Source organism: Molothrus ater, chromosome 20, assembly GCF_012460135.2.
Source record: "Molothrus ater isolate BHLD 08-10-18 breed brown headed cowbird chromosome 20, BPBGC_Mater_1.1, whole genome shotgun sequence".
Taxonomy (NCBI): domain Eukaryota; kingdom Metazoa; phylum Chordata; class Aves; order Passeriformes; family Icteridae; genus Molothrus; species Molothrus ater.
In genome coordinates, this window is record NC_050497.2 from 10,281,551 (window position 1) to 10,303,608 (window position 22,058).

The 22,058-nt window shown below is 41.7% G+C and overlaps 1 protein-coding gene across 4 annotated transcripts in view; it reads right to left on the bottom strand.

The window, feature by feature from the left end:
- DENND1A (DENN domain containing 1A) overlaps positions 1–22,058 on the bottom strand; it is a 152,960-nt gene that overhangs the window by 27,908 nt on the left and 102,994 nt on the right. For all 4 annotated transcript variants that reach the window (XM_054516915.1, XM_036393848.2, XM_054516914.1 and 1 more), the window contains exons 14-18: positions 5,740–5,841; positions 5,150–5,237; positions 4,594–4,634; positions 3,628–3,699; positions 2,510–2,566 (exon numbers count right to left, since the gene is read on the bottom strand). In XM_054516915.1, the coding sequence (XP_054372890.1) occupies positions 2,510–2,566; positions 3,628–3,699; positions 4,594–4,634; positions 5,150–5,237; positions 5,740–5,841 (360 nt within the window). The remainder of the gene's footprint in view (positions 1–2,509; positions 2,567–3,627; positions 3,700–4,593; positions 4,635–5,149; positions 5,238–5,739; positions 5,842–22,058) is intronic.

A 22,058-nucleotide genomic window follows, 5' to 3' on the forward strand; every position in this document is an offset into this window, starting at 1 on the left:
TCCCTCTTCCTAATTCTATGCAGTTAAGCTTCAAATGAGCCACTAACGGAGGGACTTGACCAGCACGGTCGGTGAGATGGAAAAAGGCAGCCTTTGCAAAAAAGAAAAAAAAAAGGGAAATGAAAAAGAAAAAAGAGAAAAAAAAGAAAAAAAGAACTGTATCAGATATAAAATAAAGCTACTAGGCTGTATCTATTAACAATTATTTGCTCTCACTCATAAGAATCCTCTGAAAACTATTTCTGTTGCTTTGAAATACTGCACCACAAATGAACAAGGGATGGAAATGGAGCACCATTCAATCTCCACTATCATATTAAAGAAGGACCTTACACACACCACAGTGACCTCTCAACAGGTCAATCCTGCATTTCTCATTTGCAATTCAAACCCAAGACTGGAGCAGACCAAGGGCAAAATGGGCTCTTGATTATATTTAAGAGGTCACCATTGCTATGCAGAGTTGGAAGAAGCAGAACCTCCAGCTTTATTGCATTTTTAAATTATATCTTGTACAGTAGCTGCTCAGATTTGGCAGCAAAAACTGGAAAAGGGATGTTTATATTTGACTTTTCCTTACCAGGGGCCTGCATACTTTCTATATTAATAATGGAAAATAGTATGTTAAAATGCAGTGGATAGTAAGTTCAGTTTAAAAATAACCTTAGGTTACTCTTAGAAGATAAAAGACTAGCAACCCAAATTTGGCAAAAAGTAAGTATTTAATGATACCAGAATGTCAGACAGTTAATACTCACACCTGCTAGCGAGGAAACAGGATAAATACAATGCTCTTACATAAAAACTGGAGGATGCATTAACAGACCTGTGCATAACAGACCCATAATGAAGCAGCACAGACATTTAGATTAAAAATTAGGGTAACCAAAGCAATGTTTGCTATTTTTACCACTTTTAACAGAGGAATCCCAATTTTTAGTTACCTTCCTACCTGCTTTCACATGGAGAAGAGGATGGGACATAGAAAAGGACAGAATAATAAAGGAAGGAGAGGTTGAGCAGTGTGTGTCAACTACTCACAGCTATCTTTTAAGTTCCTGTGAAAGCCTGTGTTGAACAATCATGTTTAAGCATCTCACTTACAGATACACCACATGAAGAAGGTGAAACAAAATTGGGCCATTTAGCTGTAAATGTTATGTGTGTTTTTTAAAGAGATGCTTGCTGCTTGACAGACGAGGAAGCCAACAATAATAATAAAACAAAGCAATGACTGAATGAGGCTTTTCTCAGCCTGCTACACAAGTGTCACACAACAGCACACAATTCTCTTTGCATTTAAAATGCAGGAAAAATCCTGCTCATGCTGCCCAGCTCCAACTGCTTTAGGAACAGGCGCAGAAGGCAGAACGTTATGTGCAGAGGTGAAACACGGGCAATGACATAAAGAAATCCAGGTACAAGGAAACTGCTTCATGTTTCTGTTGTTTTCAAATTATACCTACAGTGGTCGTATATAATGTAGAGTAATAAAATAACACAAAAGCATCTGAAGGCACTTAATCTTCCCCGAGATTCTGCAGCAATGTCTGGAGGGCTCAGAGAGGGACCAGCAGCTGGAATGCACCCAGGCAAATCCTCACTTCACAGCCTGGGGACAGGCTGAGAGCATTTGGAGCCCTAACTTAAGAGGATGGTCTAGAAATTTAGAGAAGAAATTTACAGAGAGAGCACAGCTTAAACAAAACCCACCCAAACTCCTATGCAACAAACTGAATAGAAATTTCTGAATAAGAAGCTCAGTTCTCTCAGCAGGTCAGCTGCCTGGCTCCCTCCTTTCTCTGAGAGCTCTGAGGCACAGAGTGAAGGGAGTCTGTGCCCCAAGCCAGGGCAGTTACCCAGGTACTCATGAGGTGTGTGCCAGTGTGACAGGAGCTCTGCTTTGAAAGGAGCAGCTGGGACTGGATAACGCATCCCTCGAACAGCTGGAACTGTGCTGTTTACAAACACACACACAGATCTGGGAAACAACAAACAGCTGGAGTATTTTTTCCTCCAATAACTCCAACTGGCAACGGACACCGACTCTAATAAATTCCTTCCTGTCTGAACTTTGCAGCAGACGTTCAAGAAATGCAGAAATCCCCTTCCCAAAGGCTTTTTTTCCTGACTGACTACTGCAAAAATAACAACAAATTGCCATTTGCAAAAACTTCACTGCCAAAACTGTAGGGAAGTGTCCCCAATCCACATGCAGTCCCCTCACACAGTGGCCCAGCATGAAGGACAGGAGCAGGACCACTCCAAGCAGAACACTCAATTTTCTAGCTTTTGTGGGTTTAAGTCAGAGCTTTCATGTATTTGAAGACAATTTTTTTTTTTGTCTGTGAATATTTATAAGTGTGAAAAATCCAGGACAGCTGGTAATGCATTTTGAAGTGTGCTAACAGCACTGTATCAAACAGCTTCCTATTGATCACATCATGCTTTCAGTGGCTAAGGATTTCAGATGTGGTGCTTATACATTTTGAATAAGAACTTCAAGTACCTTTTGCTTCAAGCGGTTTTTCACTTCTTTTATTCCCATTTTTGCATGATCTTTTGCCTGCATGAAAAATAATTTAAGTTAAAATTCCCTTCTATTTCCAGCAGTGACTAAGTTTGTTTTCAGTTAATAAAAACGGCAATAAAAAATGTAACAGGATACTGAAAACACATTAAAACAAACAGAAAGCTAAAAAGACTCCAAATAAACAAAAAACACCACCCCATCTTTGTTGCAAAAATTTTGTTTTCCCTGTTTTGAAGCCACAGACATCTTTCATCGTTTGCATTCCACACTCTCAGTGTTCCCCAGTAAGTATTTATCTTTGCTATAAACTTCTATTCTTCCACACTGGCAGCGAGCCTGCAAATTCTCCTCACAGTGCTCTGGGTGCCAGTCCCATTTAGCAGAGCCAATCTCATCCTACTCCTTTCTCTCAGGCTGGAGGAAGGGAGGAAAAGCCCAAAGTTTGAACGGTTATCTCAATGCTTTTTGTAACATTATTTCCCAGAACTGAGCATAGAAGAAATCCTCACTTGTTTCTGTGCTGTTTGATCTGGCAGAGTGGAGCTGGCAGCCACACAGATAGCACATAACACACCAGCTGTTTGTTAACAGCACTGAAAACACTTCCATTTAAAGAATAACTCAGTAAGTTGGGCTCTAAATAAGCAGGTACAAGAAATCTCTAGGGAAAATTAATTGACATTTAGAAAAGATGGAAACAATTTGGAAAATGAGAGGATTCCCTTCTTTCGATGAAGCTGCAAGCAGGGAAAGCTGAGGTAACAATGATTTCCAACAGAGCAATGATGAGATGGTAGAGCTGCCTAGCAGAGAACACAGGCACTATTTCCCAGAAAGAGTTCTGTGTAATAAATGGAATTTATCATCTGTACTTTCAAAAGAAATCACAAGTTCCCATTGTACTTTGCATTTCAATTGAGTTTAAATTTCAAAATGACTTTTTCATTTAAATTTGAAATTTGAATGAATGTATATTTTGAGTAATTTTGTGAGTCCAATAAAAATGGATTTGAGTCTTGAGTCTCATTTGAAAGGTCTAAACAGAATTGTAATTAGACTCTTATCTCAGTAGTAAGCCAGTCCTCAATACTTACAAACTTATAGACAGTCTTCATGGCAGGGTTGGCCTTGGTCTTTACTGTGTTTAAAATGGCTCCACTTCCTTTCTGTAATTATAGTAACAAGGGAAGAAATGTTATTAAAGCTCTTTAAAGCAAACAGCCATCTAAAATCCACCATTCTTCATTTAAAAGAACAGAGCATTAACTATCCTTATTAGCAGAGCTGAGTATGAAAAGGCCAGATTTAAAGAAAAAGACCCAAGGAAAACCACCCTGAATGTCACTCTGGTTTTGCCCAGTTCTGTATTGAGCACTTGTCCAAGGGACAATGCAGGTGCCTCCCTTGTCTTACACATCTCACAGCTGTGCCCTGTGCCTCCACCCACCTCAGGGCTCTTCTGTACATCCCACTAAAATCTTGACCAAGTTTAAGACACAAGTATCCTGAACAACACTCAATGTCTGAGCCAGAGACTGCTTCAGGACAGTCTGTACGTTCAGTCTGAGGAGGGGAGATCTGGTTTTACTTTGCTCTTTTCCCTTCCCTCATCCCACAGTCCTGTTTATCACACACGGTGCCTTCTTCAGATTCTGGTAGTTGATAAAGGGATAAACTGAGGGAAAATGAAATCTAACTCCAGTCCCAAACAATAATTCTAGATCAGCTGAATCTCATGTGATGAATACAATCCAAGTGATGAGCCAGTGACACATGCACTGCCATGACCTGTTCACCTGGCTGGTGTTCTACACCCCTGCCACACCCCACCGACTGCTGCTGTACAGCACCTTACTGAGAAACACAGAAGGGCAATACAGAGCAATTCAACCCTGGCTAAAGTTGTATTTCCTACTTTCAGTGCAAAATAACATTTCCAGAGATGAAATTTGATTATATGCACTCAGATGTAAACAGCTTTAAGAATTACTGTCTCTGTCACTACATGAAAATCTTCAACAGGCCAGCTCCAGTTCAGGGTGTCTGGCTCGTGTGCTTACCCTCACTGTGGACAGCCACTGGTGGTACAGTTTGTCACTACCTACGGAGAAGCAAACACAAAAACAAATTGCAACCCTCTGCTGAACAGAAAATAAGCTCAAAATGTGAAGTGTTGGCACTTAGTGGCTCTGGAGCATGGACAGAACAGGACAGGCAGCCTTTTCTTCAGAAAACATAACATTGATGAGAGATTTACACTCTCCTGTTTTCTCTGTGTTGTCTCAGACATTTGAGGACACAGATGTTTTTAAGTTCACTAAAATCTGAGGTGGTTCTGGGTAAAGCCAAGATTTTATCTCCAATGCAAGAACTCTCTTAGTTGTACTTTATTAAAGTGATAATGCTGAGGTTTTTAAAGACTGAACACGCATTACTCAGACTACAATACATTGCTCAAAGCTCTTGACAGACGAAAGAACAAAAATTTAAGACATTTCAGGCTGCCAAGATCACTGAGCCTGTTATTTACCTAGCAGCAATGACCAATTACATCACGATAACCCACAAATGGTAAACCAACAAAAGTGTCTGAAATGACCTTAAAATATTTCTTACCTGCATATTCTCCCATATTTATCTCCTCTTCAAACACGTCACTGAAGCCCTCCCCAGAGTTCAGCAGATCCAGACGCCCGTCAATGAACTGCAGCACCATTAGAAGACAGAAACACATCATCCAGCTTCATCCTTTCAGAAAGACTTTATCCTTCCCTAGCTGGAATAACCTCAATGTTTGCACTGGGTAGGGACTCAAAATAGAATGAAAACACCACCCAAACTGACACAGTGTTGCCCACTGCCCTAAGGTGTGTGGCTTTGCTGAAAACCAGCACTCATGTTTGGCTACACATACATGTTTTCAGCTACCCTAAAGCAGTAGTTCTGTGTTCAACAGTAATATGCTTCCTGGACAAAGTGCACGGGAGATATCTTGGGTCTAGGCATGCTCAGGTAAGAAAAACCCTTGAGTTCAGAGACCATTAATGGGAAAACCCACCCACCTCTCAACACAGAAAAGCCTCAGCACCCCTGTCTGAGAGAAGCCAGCAAGCAGGAACTGAGGTGCTGCACTACAGGATCAAGGGACACAGAAACAGCCCCCCAGCCCCCACCTGAACTTGCCCATGGATCACTGGAGGCAGTACCTGCTTGAAGAGCTGGAGCTGGATGGCATTCTGCAGGAACTGCCTCATCACAGACGAACGGTGGGACACGAACGCTTCTTCGCAGAAAGTGATGGGTTCACCCTGCAGAGTTCAGAGCATTAAACACTCCAAGAGCCTTGACTGAGTCCCTGGGAATCCACTGCCTGCACCTGACCTTCTTCCCTTCCAAAACAAACAGGTAAGGAACATAGACCTTACCTAGCATTGAGTAAACTGCATTTTATTTGCAGGTCCCAACCACAGGATGGAAAAACAGGCTGGAAAATTGCAGATCATCAAAATAAACCAGAGTGGCTATACACACATTTTGCTAAAGATGAAGAACTTTCATCATTCAAAAAGCTAATATTACTTGCTCTCCCCAAAATATGACACAGAGTCATGTGAATTCCTTACACTCTGCTTATTTGCCTCAGCAGAGCCAGCACAAACAGGTCAGGAATGTCCACTCTGCTCTTTCCACACCTCTGAAAAACTCATTTGGAGGAGTGGAATTCCCCTTTTTCCCAACCTTGTCAGTAAAAGACAGAAATTGTTTTGCAGTTCTACTTTTATCTTATTTTAATGAGTATTGGTAATGCTGAAGTCTGCTGTGTATCTGCACCAATTTCTTCCACACGTCTACAAATACACAACAGAGCAAGCAAATATATTTATTGAATGCAAAACAAGTAACAAAGAAGGACTAAATTGTACTGATGTAAAATTACTATGGATGCTCATACTAAGCCACATATATGCTTATGGATGCTCATATTAACCCAAAATATATTTGGACTCTTCATCTGTTGAGCATTCAAAATTAACATTAGACAGCAAAAAGTCTTAAAGCATTCCCTTTAGAAGGATAATATAATTCTATTTCCGAAAGCTTTAAATTAGTGACCTCATATTTACCACTGGCTGTGTAAAATCAACAGGGCAGCTCAAATGACTGAGGAAAGGATTAATTGCAAGTGTCTGTTTAAGCACAGGAGGGTATTCTTGACAGAGGGAAGAAGTTACTTTCTTAGGAGAGTTTCTGTCACACCCCTGCTTGAACCAGTGAATTTCAATGGATTTGGAAGAAAAAGCAGATTTCTTACGTGATAGTTACAGTTTTAGGGTAATTTATTTCAAAAATAATAACCTGGGTTTGATTTACTCTTTTTACAGGGAAAACCAAAATCACTACATGCTTTCCAGGCAAGAAGCGTGAGCATGAAAAAACTACTTCCTTCTTCTTTGCTGGGGCTTTGCTCTCATCAGAATAAAGAATTCTAAGACACTTCACTATAAAATAAACAAAGATAAAATGGTTGGAAAAGCAGGTCTGGCTGGTATGTGCATGTATGTAAGACACTGGTGCCAGTCTCCAGGACACACATGACAAAGGTTCTGGCTCCAAAGCCAAGGTGTGCACTGTCTGAAAGGTTTTACTGCATTTAAATGACCAACAGCTGGCATCTACTTGACCAGTGTGAAAAAGGCTTTCCCATTAACTTCAGATACTGGAACGTAACAAAGGATCCCTGAGAAATATTTTATCCATGTCAGAGAAATGTGAGTGAAAAGAGCTGGGAGGAATGGGTAAGGAGAAATGCAGATTAGTTCACCTAAGGAAGGTTTAGCTTTTGTTTAATCCTCACTTAAAAAGCCCTTCAAGGGAAAGAAGCAGCCCTTCCTATCAGCTACAAGAATGCCAAATCCCCCACGGCCAGAGCAGAGCGTGGACGGCGTGGGATGAGCTCAGGCCTGCGCAGGGAGGCGGCTGTGCCCTGCTGCCCCTCCAGCAGCTCCTGCGCCCCCAGCAACACACACCCTGCAGCTGGGGCACGGCGCTGCCTGCACACTTCCTCCCCAAAGTACTAATGATTGGCTTTGTTCATTAGCTTGATTAGACCTTTTGACTTCTTCAGAGACATTTCAGGCTCAACGGCTGCTGGATGACAGAAAAAAACTTTAATCATGGAGGTCAAGCGTGAGCTTTGCAGCTCAGAATGCATTAGTGCCTTCCACCCTCGCTGACCTCCCCGAGGTGCACGCCCTGTTCCACCCCCAGCCGCAGCTTCAGGACAAAAAGACAAGCTGGACAATAAGAGCATTTTCCTGACAGATCTGGTTAACTGTAAATTATAAAGCTAATCAGCTCTGCTTTTACTGACAAATGACATTATACACGGGGGGGGACACCCGCAGAACTGCAGATCTGGTGTGAAATGAATGGTCTTGTTTGCATGTGAAACAAGTAAAGTAACTTGTCCTTGAAAAACTCATCGACTCCTCAACTCGCTGGTTCCAACAATTAAAATTTAGGCCATGATTCATCAACACCTTAAATGTCCATTAATATCCTTTTCAACTGTAAATGCCTAACAGAGGCTGAAGTATTGCACTGCAAAGGCTCTAAATGTGTGCACAACATGACTCGATGAGGAATCTGACTTGATCTGTAATGTTACAGATAATTCACATCTAGCTCAAGATTGAATCACAGAATTCTTTTTATTACAAAAATGTACACATTTAATCTGCAATCTTAACACAACAGAAAAAACTATAAAATATAGGATTAAGATTCCCAGATGTGCTGAAAAAATAGGTGCCTTTTCTTTCTGTCTTTGCACATCTCCTTTATAAGACTATTTCATATTCATCTGGCATAATAAAGTTCATCAGGGCAGTGCTGCATCTCATGACCCCTGAAAAAGCTGAAAAGTTTCAGCCCACATCTGATCTGCTGCCAGACCTATTTTTATATTGGAATTTTGTTACATTCTAAAATAATGCTTAAAACTACTTAAGGTAGCAACTGGAAAATAAAAGGAGTCTAGGACTTATTTCAGACTGTTCTAGAGTTTCAGGAAACCTGCTGTTTTATATTATGAAGCCATAATAGAAATTAAAAGATAAAGCCCAATTTGTTTAGTTACACCATAAAAAATTTCATCACGATCCCTCATATTTTAAGGAAATCACTTTTCCTCAGCTCACTGATTATGGCAGGAATTTTCAGAGGGAGTATAAAGGACTAAAATATGTGGGACAGAAGACAGCTCAGATGAGAGAAGGACATGGAGGAAGGGACAGAGGCAAACACAAAGGATGTTTCTGGAAAGACACAGGAGCTCAGAGAGGCCGTGGAAATCCAACTATGCCCACTCCTGCAGGAGTGTGCACCTGGATAGCAGTGCTCTGAAGGCAGCACGTGGGTGCTGGACAGACAGCAAGGTAAGAACCACAGGGCTCAGATTAGGTCGGCAGGGAGAACCCCTCATGCAAGCAAAGATTTCACAAAACTCAATTCTAAGAGGGGGGGAAAAAACCCCAGCAAAAAGATCACCAAGCCCAAGAAGCCAGAGCTGAAGACTGTTTAGACAGCTCTCAAGGCAGTGCCATGGAAGGCAGGAGTGCAGTGTGTGCAGTGTGTGCAGTGTGTGTGTGTGAGCACAGGCAGCATGTGGGGCAGGGGATGAGCTCTTTGCTATGTGGGTGCCAGCACAGCCTCACTGCAACAGCACAGAGCTGTTCTGTACACACACAGCCTCACTACAACAGCACACACAGCCTCACTGCAACAGCACAGAGCTGTTCTGTACACACACAGCCTCACTACAACAGCACAGAGCTGTTCTGTACACACACAGCCTCACTACAACAGCACAGAGCTGCTCTGCACACACAGCCTCACTACAACAGCACAGGGCTGTTCTGTACACACACAGCCTCACTACAACAGCACACACAGCCTCACTACAACAGCACACACAGCCTCACTACAACAGCACAGAGCTGTTCTGTACACACACAGCCTCACTACAACAGCACACACAGCCTCACTGCAACAGCACAGGGCTGTTCTGTACACACACAGCCTCACTGCAACAGCACAGGGCTGTTCTGCACACACACAGCCTCACTACAACAGCACAGAGCTGTTCTGTACACACACAAGAGCTGTTCTGTACACACACAGCCTCACTACAACAGCACACACAGCCTCACTGCAACAGCACAGGGCTGTTCTGTACACACACAGCCTCACTGCAACAGCACAGGGCTGTTCTGCACACACACAGCCTCACTACAACAGCACAGAGCTGTTCTGTACACACACACAGCCTCACTACAACAGCACAGAGCTGTTCTGTACACACACAGCCTCACCACAACAGCACAGAGCTGTTCTGTACACACACAGCCTCACTACAACAGCACAGAGCTGTTCTGCACACACACAGCCTCACTACAACAGCACAGGGCTGTTCTGTACACACACAGCCTCACTACAACAGCACAGGGCTGCTCTGTACACACACAGCCTCACTACAACAGCACACACAGCCTCACTACAACAGCACAGGGCTGTTCTGCACACACACAGCCTCACTGCAACAGCACAGGGCTGTTCTGTACACACACAGCCTCACTACAACAGCACAGGGCTGCTCTGCACAGCAGCACATGCTGCAGCACTGGGGCTCAAGGCACACACAGATGCCCACTGACAGGACACAAACTGCAACTCCAGTGCCACTGCAGCACCCCCAGGGTACAGCAAAGCAAGGGCATGCAAGCCAGTCATGCATCACCTGATGCTGTAAATAACCACATCCTGTACTGACAATGGTTGGGCTGCAAACAGCAAAGTAAAGGCAGTGGGAATATTCTAGGACATGGCAAATGGCAAAGTAAAGCTTTACTAGGGATATTCTAGGACTCATCAGCTTTAATTCCACCCAGAATGATAAAGAGAGGCAGGAGAATGATCTGGATATATAAATGTGTCTATGTCAAGTACAGCAGCAACCAAAGGCAAGGCACTGCTCTGCAGACCTTTCCAGAACTGTGATGGCAGTGTCAGGGCAAGAGCAGCTCATCACAGCTGAAGAAGGATCATCAGCCAGCCAGCGGGATTCCATAAAGAAAACCTGAAATTGGTGACTGACACCTGATAGGACATTAGCTCATTCAGCTTGAATTGCACTGACAAATAACCTCCCATAACCAGTCCATACATTCAGCACAAGAGAGCTCTTTGCATCCACCTCAGTCATAATGGGATCCAGAAAGCAGAGATCAAACTCTCTGTATTACATGAACGATACCAGAGCTTTATTAGCATCTCAAGATGCAGCTCAGGAACAAAGAAATCACATGTTCAGAGATTTGACCACATGCCTTCTAAAGAAAAGTACATTCAGGCTCTGTTCAATAAGAGACTGCCAGTTCTGATAAATTATTATTGCCAAGTGCAATCTTGAAAAGCATTTGAAAGCCACGTATTACGAATGCAGACTGCACTGCCCAAACAGCGCAGCCTCACGTAAGAGCTCAGCTCCATCACCAGCCCAATTTCAGACCTTTTCAGTTCCCCACTACAGAATACAGCCTCTGGTAGAGACACAGCAAGACGGCCCAAAACCAACTTCAAATAAAAGATGAAACTGTCAAAAAATGTGTAACTAGAGAAAACTTCCATGGCAGAGCAATGGTTTTGCTTCTTCTTTCAAACTCTGTTAGCTCATCAGGATACCAGACATTTTCCTGTTAGACCAAGCAAAATGACACACACTCGTACCCACAAGTAATGAAAGTACATTACTGTAATGGAGCCAGCCAGCTTTCCAAGTGTTTATATGGCTAATTCCAGCCATTGCCTGCCCTGATTTCATCACCTACAGCAGCCAGACATTTCCTGGCCCTACGCAACTGCTACGGCTTCCTAGATGGAACTCAAGCAACAGGCCTAGCACATGAAGTGCAAAGAAGCCAGCAAGAAAGCTTTTAGGGCTGGGAGGAAAAAGAAAGGAAAAAAAAATCACCATTTCACAGATCAAGAATAGAGGCATGAAAATAATAAGTAACTTGTACACGGTCACAAAAGTCTCTGGCAGAGCCAGGGAAAAGAACCGAAATTTCTTTAATCCCTGCTCAGTCCCTTAAATACAAGGCTATTCTTCCTCTTCCTACTTGATATTGTGTCAATGCAGGAGTGTAGGTGTTGAAAGACTAACAAAAGGAAAGTAATAGTATGGTATTATGAGCTGAGAAACCTAATCTTTATCAGATACAGCAAATCTCTATGATGCTGCCTGCACTGGGAACTCTCTCTTTGTCCTGAATATGCTTTAAATTACTGGTATAATGTGTACTGGATATTGTTCCACTCTTATATTTATTCCACAAAAACCCCTGTGGCCTGCATGCGATTTTATCATTAGCTGGCAAGGTAATTTCAGGGCCTGGTTCTGCAATCATTCCATGAGCAATGCTCCCATTGAAGCTGGGACGTTCGGCATGCAAAGCAGCTGCCAATTCAGGGTCCCTGCAATGAAAAGGCCTTTTTCTATTTTAACTATTGTGGAATATTAGTGACAATACAGAGGAGGAGAAAAATTGCAGTGCAATTCTTTAAATGAGTTATTTTATACTATGACAAAATATAAAAGTGTGCTTGGAAAAACAATCTACGCAAAGTATTGCCTATCAGATAAACCAAGAGCTATTTTTGCTTCACCTATTAAAACTCAATAGAATACAAAGTATTTGGTAAAATAGGAAAAAAAAAATCTCTGTAGAAATAACAAATCATTAGCCGAGATTTACAAATTACCAACATGCTTTAAGACCACAAATGTTAATATTTTGCTTCCTTTGATTTCTTAGATACATGTAAAAAGTCCAAACTCATCCAAATCAACGAGGTTTCCAGAAAAATATGTTGAAAATATGTTTTTGTGCACAATGTAAATGACTCCATTGTCTCAAGATCCCCAAAACCATATTCAATAAACAGCTGTTTTGAAGAGCAGGGCATTTTACTATAAGATTTAGATCTGATATAGACGCAGAAGGAGAACAAACTGTTTTTAATCTCACTAAAGCAATGTGAGAGAAGCCTTAGTCATAAAGAGAGGTCATGAAATCCCACTCTCTTAGCAAAGTAACAAACCTCCTGACTCTATAAATAAAATGGATCTAATGGAATGAAACTTGAATTTTGCACTGAGTCAGACACACCCAATCCCTGGCAGATGCACTGACGTACATGATGCAAGAGCATGGCCTGCAGTGCCCCTGCCTTCACAGAGTAACTGGCAAAGGAAATGCTCCAGCAGAACTCACAGGGAGGATCTGTCCCTCGTGTTATGCCACTTGACAACTTGCTGAGGAAGCCTCAACTACTGCCATGGAAAAACACAGCCAGAAAAGGCTCACCTTAGAGCAGATCCTGTCCCCTGAGAGAGGTTACCAGGGGCCCTGGATTAGGAACACTGGAAAAAGGTTCCATTCCCTCACACAAATGAGAACTTTTCACTCTCTTTTTACCATTTTCTCACCCACTGTCAGAAAGAGGCACAGATTTTACCTCATGAGCAGGCAAGACACAGAAAACACCACATCAGTGTAATCATCAAAGCTGCTATCTTCTACCACTTTCATCAGAGCTCCTTGATAACTAGAAGAGCCATCTCACAACAGGCTCAGGATCCAAACATATTAGAAAGTATCATTTTTATAAGTTAGATTTCATTTTCCCAGGTTCTCCTGTACAACATCTCACAGCTTGCAGTTCTTATTTAAATACTTTAAAAAGTAAGAAACTAGAATTAAAAAAAGAAACCTCGCCTCTGAGAGCCTGGGGATGCTGGGTCTCCCAAGCAGTTAGTGCCAGATCTGTAATCTGCCTCAGTGCCCCAGTTCCACCATGGTACATTCATAAACAGGAAGTTGCATCCAGAGTGAGGACAAAAAAGGAAGCAGACGTTTCCTTCCTCTGCTCTCCGCACACGTTCTGCTCTGTCCATGAGTTGCCGTGCATTCCTGCAAACCCACAGGACACTGCAATCTGCAGCAAGTGCAATCACGTCCCGTTGGGCCACGGGGCTCCTCCCAACTCCCATCCTATCGCAACACATTCCTGACATGGAAACCATGCAGAATTCCAACTCCTTAGTGAGGGGGAAAACGCCATCTAATTAGAGCCCATGTGCAGGGAAGCATCTGGCTGGGAGCAGCGGTTCAGTGGCTCCCGGAGCTGTCGTGGAGAGCAGGCGGGAGCGCCCGGAGCTGGCCGGGGCACGGGGCCAGCAGCACGGCTGTGTGCTCTGACAGGGAGCAGATGGGCAGGGACCGCCGGGCTCTGCTCCCCTCCAGACCCACACGCCCTCAGAGATCAGCCACAGCTCGTACAAGTCCTCCTCATCTGCCCTGGAACCTCTGGCTTCCACCAAGGAAACAGAACTGAACGTGCCAACGTTTCCACCAGAAGAGTCCGCGTGCAGTGCCTCCATCCCATTTATGTAATGGTGATGCGAAGCTGCAAAAACTGGCAAAACATGATGCAAATATTTTAAAAATAATTCATTTTGATGCTTTATTTTGGCATTCAGTTAAAACTGCATTATTGGAAAAATGCACAGGAATTTCTGTGATTCACGCAGTCCATGGTTCCATCTTGGCTGGGGAAGTTTGATGCTGTTTTAATTATTAATAAAGTAAAACAAATGTTCCCCTACACATGCAAAAGAATTTTTAATAACAATAAAAGAATTGTTAATAATGATGTCTCTTATTGTGGTGACCTCACAGCTTGGAGGCCCTATTTTCTGTTAATAATTTTCAGTTACGTGAATACACGTTTTTTGTTCCAGATTCCTTTTTGAACTCAAGGGCTTCCATTCACATTAGCTCAGCAGCCTGCTAAGAGCATCTTCAAGGGAAAGAGAGTTGACTAAAATGCATGAAAACTCATCACTTTGGCTGGAAAGCCCATTCATTCACACAGGCACTGCCCATGCCTTGCAGGAGGCACATCATCTTCTACACATTTCAGAAGATGAATTTTCCAGGAAAACTTTTTTTTCTTGCCTCAACTCCCTCAGAAAGATGCCCAGCTTGTGCGTGCAGCTGCCTGCAGCCTCAGAGAATCCTGCAGCCCAATACTGATATTCCACAAGGCAGAGTACTCCAGGGAACTAACCCGAAGCCAATTCTGCCAGTGCCAGAGAGAAGCTGCACCATGGCTGCTGGGAGTGTTCACAGCAGGCATTGCCTGCAGCAGCTTCAGGAATGCTGAGGCTGCTGAGGACAGAGCTCCTAAGGGACAGCCAACGCTGACTGTGGACACGGGTACAACGCTGGGACCCAAACACACACACAAAACGTCCTGGAGCTGCCTCAGCAGCGCTGCTAATAACCAACAACCTTCAGCGCTCTAAATTTCCCCAAGTCTCCACTAGGTATTGACCAGGAATTGTGTGGCTCAGAATCACCCCGAACACTTCATTAGCACAGTTACTGCCTGCTCCATTGATCACTACAAGTGTATTTTTCCATGTTTCCATTTTAGCAGTACTAAATTACATTGCTCCAAACACAGAAGTTGCTCATCACCTAACGGTGCTCTTAGTCCTCCTATTGCTGTGTTTGACATGTATCGGCAATTTCAGCTCAGTTTTTAGGATTAAACAAAATATTCAGAAACTTTTAAAAACATCTTTGTCACATACAAACTGCCTCCCTCCCAGATCACACCCAACTTGATTAAGCATTAAATTTGCAACTGCCTGTCTTTCCACCCTCTCTAAACACCAGCACAGGTTCAAGGCAGTTCCGCTGGCGCTGAGGAGTTAACGCGTGCTGCTGTGGTCACTGTAAATAAGCAGTTTCAGGTAAGCAATATTGCTGTCAGACACACAATGCTTTGCAGGTGTGGGCAATAATTAAAGGTTTCAGCACATCTACCTGGGTGAAGTATTTTTTACCTCCTATTCTGAGGAGGAAGCCCTCTCTGTGGAGAGCAGAAGAGCTCATTAATGAGGCTAATTAGGTGTAAAGGGGGTAGAGTCTGGCATCAGCTGCAGCTTATAGAAGCTAATCATTAAGCCCTGTAATCTCTACCCGAGAACAGCAGATGATCATGTTCCTAGGTGACTGATGTTCCTCAGAAAATTTCCAGCACCTGAGTACCTGACCAAATACTTTTTGGTGAGACCAAAAATTCCCTTAACCCTCTATGTGCCAGACAGCACAGTTGATATCATTTCTTCACTCATCAATTTTCTAACAATGAATATCCAATGAGATTCAGACTTGGCATGAGGCCTTTAATGTGATTTATTTCAGAATTTAAAAAACCAAAAAAATCAATGCCATCAACAACTTCTGGAAAGGAAGGGCACAAAATAAAGGCTGATAGAGCAATACGTAAGAATAACAAAGATGTAATTGTAATTATTCAAGCAATAATGCTTGAAAAAGAGTGACCACATATAATCTCCTGAAGGTGAAGGTGAGTTTTCTGTGTAATTTCTTTGCATAGAGTACTGAGGGTAGTTACAATACCACAGGGATGAATGTCTTGTTAATAAATATGTAAAATAAGGATTTCATTGTACTCACCTAATTTGAAATGAGACAAAGGACACAATTTCCATGGAGAGAGAATACATGTAAGCAGAGCTCAATCTAGAACTTGTTTCATAAAATGAATTGCAAAACCAGCTTAATTTTGCAGAACCTCAACATGAATTTTTCAGTTCATCAGGCAGAACAGACCCATTACTGGCAACCTGCTACTGTACCTTTTTTCCTCCAACTTAGCAGCAGATTCGAATAAAAAAAATTTTAATATTCAATTCCATTTCAATGAGAAATAGAGTATTTGTTATGTCCGTGTTAGCTGTGGACCTGGAGATGCACAGACTAAATAACCTAAGTTGCTCAGAAGTGCCACTGGCTCTTGTTACCATCAGGATACGGATAAGCCACACTGACAAGCTGAGTTCTCTGAGCATCAACAGAAAAAATATCTCCAACGATAACTAGCACCCTGTCTTCCAATCCAGATGTCAGATGAATGAATTGGGTGATAAAATTGCTTTGTAGCCAGCATCCCATTATATTTAATAATTCTGCAGATATACTGTAAGGACCAAATCCCATTAGGCAATAGAGGTTTTTACAAATATTCTGAGCTCAGCACCTTGCCCAGTAGTGCACATCTGTGCTTCAGCTTCCCCTGCTCTAGAACAACACCCAAGGAGTTTTTGGACAGGTCCAGAAGCACTTGGTGAGGGGGGTGGTTGCATATCAAACAAATCTGAACCAAGGCTTCTCCCGAGCATCTCTCCAATTTGCCCCAAACCAATACAAGCTTCCTCAGTATCACTTGATCAAGTGCTTGGCAGGATTATTGCCTATCCTACATAGAACACTACTTGTTTCTTTTAAACCTTTGCTGTTACAAACCCCACTGGACTGCCGGAGGTTTCTTGCACTGGAAGAAACAATGAGGAGTCTCTGCTCATCCTCCTTCTTCAAACTGCCAGCGAGAGCCTTCCCTATAAATAATGCTACAAAATCAACTGACATTCTCAGTACCCCTGGCATTCATACAAGCAGACTGGACATTCTATGGGGAAAACGTGCAGTGACGTCTGTAAGCAAGAGCTAAGTGTGGTCAGCAGATGGGTAAGTACGTACAAGTGTCTGAATTAACCAGAGGGAAGGGCAAACCAGAACTACATTGCATTTTCATCAACAGTAACAACCTTTGTTTCCCTGAAGTCTAACTCCCCACCACGATCAGCTATGTGACAAAGCTGGTCTGCAGAGACAGCAAACTGTCCAGAAGACTGATTCCAAGATGTGGCACTATTTCTGTGCTGCTTTCCTATTCCTGAGACATGCTCCACTGTTCCTTAGCCATGCACACCCTTCATTTCAGTAATTAGCTGTCAGCACGGCCCGACAGCAACTTGGTATTGTCTGCTCAAATTGTATTAATGAAAACGCAATCCACTAAATGTCCTGGATGCACATCTGTAATTGTGTTACATGGAGAGGCTGGGGACGGGGGCAAACTGCAGCTTCTAAACAGGGCACTGTGATCAAGCACATTAATCTGTTATTTCGTAGGGATTTGACAAGCAATTAATACTACAGGGCTTCCTATCCAGCAATCAGAACCAGCCATCCCAGATCCAACAGTATAAGCTGTGCCTACCATTGTGAACACAACATCCTTAAAGGCAGAGACACAGGAACTACAGGTTGCAGCATTGCAAAAGCCCTTTTTGTATTTAAAGATTCAAGCATCTGTATGTTGAAACCTAAATGTAGAACACTCAGCGTATACACCACACTAAGGAAAATCAAACAAACCCCAAGACCCTTATCAAACATATAAGTTTTTGATGTTCTTGAAGAATACAAAATTCAGTTGATAAGCCCTTGTAAACTGATCCTTGTCAGTCAAGACATTGCACCATTTTCTGTTTCATGTTCTCCATCACCAAAGACTTTTCCAAAGAACAGGGCTTGGACAAGATAAAAAAAAAGAATCAAGAAAAACACATAATAAAGATATCCTGTGGGTATAATAATCTTTGGAAAACTTTCATGTCAGTTCTGACTGCAAAATTGCTATTAACATTTAATTAAAATTGAGCCCAATAAGCTATGACAAGATAATGGCTGGAAACATGGCTTTAGGGCAGAGTGAGGATATCTGGAACTCCGGCTGGATGTGATGCTTTATTTTTGGTTACATTTGGCAACTATTGAGATTTCTGAAACACAACGTAATTATAATGATCTACAGAAATTCACAGAAGAGAAAAGAACAGCACTGCATTTCAGCTACCTCAGAGATTTTTAGGACTCCAGTACCACCTAACCCTCAATTTCATTCATGTTCACACCCACACTGAAGAACACTCTTTTTCAACTAAAAAGCCCCTGCAAGCCCCTCCTAAACAATTTAATATTTTGTTACTTATCCATAAAAAAACCTATTCATTTCCTCTCAGAGGCAGGAATTCTTTTTGAATCATTTACCTCCATAGTTGAAGGCAACAATCCCACAGACCTGAAGCAGAAACTGTCAAGAGCTTTGGGAATGATCCTGACTCAGGGAAATCAATTGTCCTTTACTGGAGACAGCCTCACTGCTCACCCTGAAAACCCACTGTTCAGGAGAGCTGAACTGCACTGAACATGTAAAGGAGGGCACGTGAGTGAGTGACACCTGGAAGAGAACACAGCCCAACGTTCGCTTCAAACCCCCAAATGAGGGGGCACATACGGGGATGCTCTTAAATCGAGCAGCGCTCCCCATGCAGTGGAGGCCACTGCTCCAGAACAAAACGTGTTTAGAGTTTGAGAGATCCATTTGGGGAAAATATTGACATACTTGTTACAACTAAAACAGTTCCTTTAAGCATGAACTGCTTTGGTTAGCCTCAGTTTCAGTAACAAATAATTCACGAGCCCCCTCCCTTTGTGTAAATGCTGGTTAGGTGCTGCTCATTCCAGTACTCCTGTGACCAAGCGCAAACAGCAGAGCCAAGGAGCACCATCCCTGTCCTTCAGCACAGCCTGCACCTCCTCTGGTTTTACTGCAGACACACAGCAACCATTCAACTCACCTCCAGTTTTAGGCAGGAAATGCAGGTAAGCAACAGCATTCCTATTCTTGACTGCTTTCAAGTAAAATATTCCCATGTGTAATCAGAAAGCAATTTTAGATAGAAGTATTTTTTATTTTTTGTATATTCTTGAGACTATGTTGAGAATATGTAATAAATCATTGGTTGCCAAATGGGGGGGATGAGCTTTATCCATACAAGTACAGACAGATCCTAAGGAAAGGCAAACTAATCACACATATAATCCTCACAAATTGCTTTCATTTTTACCATTAATCCTCTCTAAGAAAAAATGTTCTGGACATACAGACTTTAACTACTGCTTGGGGAGCTTCACCTAAATAATTCTTTGACATATTTTTCCTTTCACTGAGCACCAGGAATAAGCAAAGTACACATATAATCTACAACTTTTAAAAGGCACTCAAAACAAACTCTTGGCACCTTCATTTCCACGGCACTTCCAAGAATCCTGTATTAGTTGCTAGCTCTGAGTAACACTTGATTCCAAATTAATGTAATACATCAAAATAATGTCATGTGGAAAACAACTTTAACCCTTTAGGAATCAACAACATATATTTATGATGCACATTGAACAGGCAAACAGTTACATGGGCTCTACTATAAAATTTCTTATTATATAAATCGCTAAGCTAAATACCGCATCAGGAATTATTCAAAAGACAGCTATACTTGGACACAAGAGTAACCTTTAAGGAGTTAAAATGTCCTCAACTACAAGTCAAGTTGAAACTTATTTAATTAGGTTCTGTATTTGAAAAAATGAAATAAATTCTTTCATTAACTAAACCAAACTCCCTTAAAGGCAACAATATGTTCCCTCTCTGTCAGGACAGAGCGCAATGAAATCTTTATTTTAATTGGGGTTAGCTAAGGGGCCATTTGGCTTCAGATGCTTTGTTTATCAGCCCTAAGCTTTACAGCCTAGCCAGGACTTGAAATATTTTACTACAGAATGATATCATTTAAAAAAATTAGGAAAAAATTATCTATATCTATATATACTCTTCCAAGGAGCATTTTCTAGAGCTAATTTTAAATGTGCATTTTGAAACTGCAGTCCAAGTGCAAGGTACCTTGAAGCAGCCCCTGGTTTCCAGAGCACTCCGGGTGTGGATCTGCTGTGCACTGCCTGTCCCACGGGCTCGCAGCACAGGCGCAGCGAGGGCTGAGCCAGGCCCCGACTGCCCTGACCACACCACCAAACCTCCCTGTGGGGAGAATCTTCCCAACTTCCACACAGAAGCCTCGCACCTGAAAAGCTTGGTTGATCACTTCAGTTTGAAGACAAAGCAAATGAATTCTTAGTTGGTAGATGATCCCTTTTTCCTGTAATAAACTGATTTACAAATCTCAGGCATCTCCAGTAATACAGTTACTGAAAATCCCACGGAAACAGCTATCAAAGAAGGGACAGTGAACAGGAACTCTACAAAATCACAGCCCCAGTTCGCTCCAAAGTGCAGCCAAAATTTTTTAAATAATCCAGAAAAATGTCCTGTGGTATTGTGAAGATCAAGCTTAGGCTGGATTTTGGACTTATTCCTTATTAAAACTCCAAGCACTACAAGTGTTCCTAAAACTGAAATGAAATTTAAAAAAGAAGAAATAAAGAAAACTCCAAGCCTAATTTCCACAAACGAAATACATCTAATGATATTTTCATATTATTTTCTCCTGGATCGCTGAAATGTGATGAGTCAGATCCCTTTTTTCCCCCCTTCAAAATTATAAACCTGATATAATTTGTAATTGTCTTCTGGAGGCCACTGGTGTTATGTTGCTGACAGTTTTATACATATCACATAACACAGCACACCACATACATTATTTTAGTTAAAAACTATGCCAACAGTATGTTATTAATTCCAGTTCAAGAATTCTATTATATTTTAAAACCAAAACTCAAGTCTTTGTTTTGTCATCAGAAACAAAAGCATTGCTGCTGACTCTGGAAGAATAAAGCTTATTTCAAACTAAACACTGAGATTTGTGCTTCACCTTTATGCTACCTGAAAGAAAATATAGCAATTCTAACTTAAAAGTATTATTCACATATATTTTTAAATTTCTTCTCTAGACAGCTTTGTGCATACTTGCTCTGTACTGTTTTCTCATGAGAACTATAATAAATGAGCTGCTTCTGCAACTTCACAGCAGGTATTTTGATTTGAGAGTAATCACAGTTTTCTCTACAATCTTTATACAATTTATGTCCTGATCATCCAACAAATAAGTAAAAGATTTAAATTGACATCAATATGTATACCTTTCTCTAACAGTGCAAACTAATTGTGTATCTCTAAATGAGAAAAACGTTTATTAAAAAAAAAACCTAGCGAATATACCAACTATTGAGTTCAAAGCAAAGACACCACATGTGTCTAAATAAATATCAAGGAAGTGTCAGAGGTAAATGAGGAGAGACCAGGTGAAATGTGTGTGATGTGTTAATTGTATTCAAAAAAATAATAGAGCAAGACAGAGAAGCTGAACTTCCAATTATCATAATGGTATCTACTTCACAACACATTTTCAAACTTGAAAGAGACATTTTAAACCATAGGAATTCTGAGCAGAATACTTCCAGCTGTGCTCTGCATAAATCTTGCACGCTGTACATACACAGTTTATTTAAATACCAAGTAAAGTTATGACTTACAAAATGCATATTTCAGTCACAATAGAATATCTGTCATTGCCAGAGCTGCTACTCATTGAATGAAAGTCTCAGAAAACAATGAATTAAATTAGAAAAAGATAAGAAAGGACAGAATGTTTTCATTTGATGTTTTACCAGACTGAAGTAGCGTGTGTTTTAAAGAACAACGTACTTACCAGCCCTCTGCAGAGTCTACA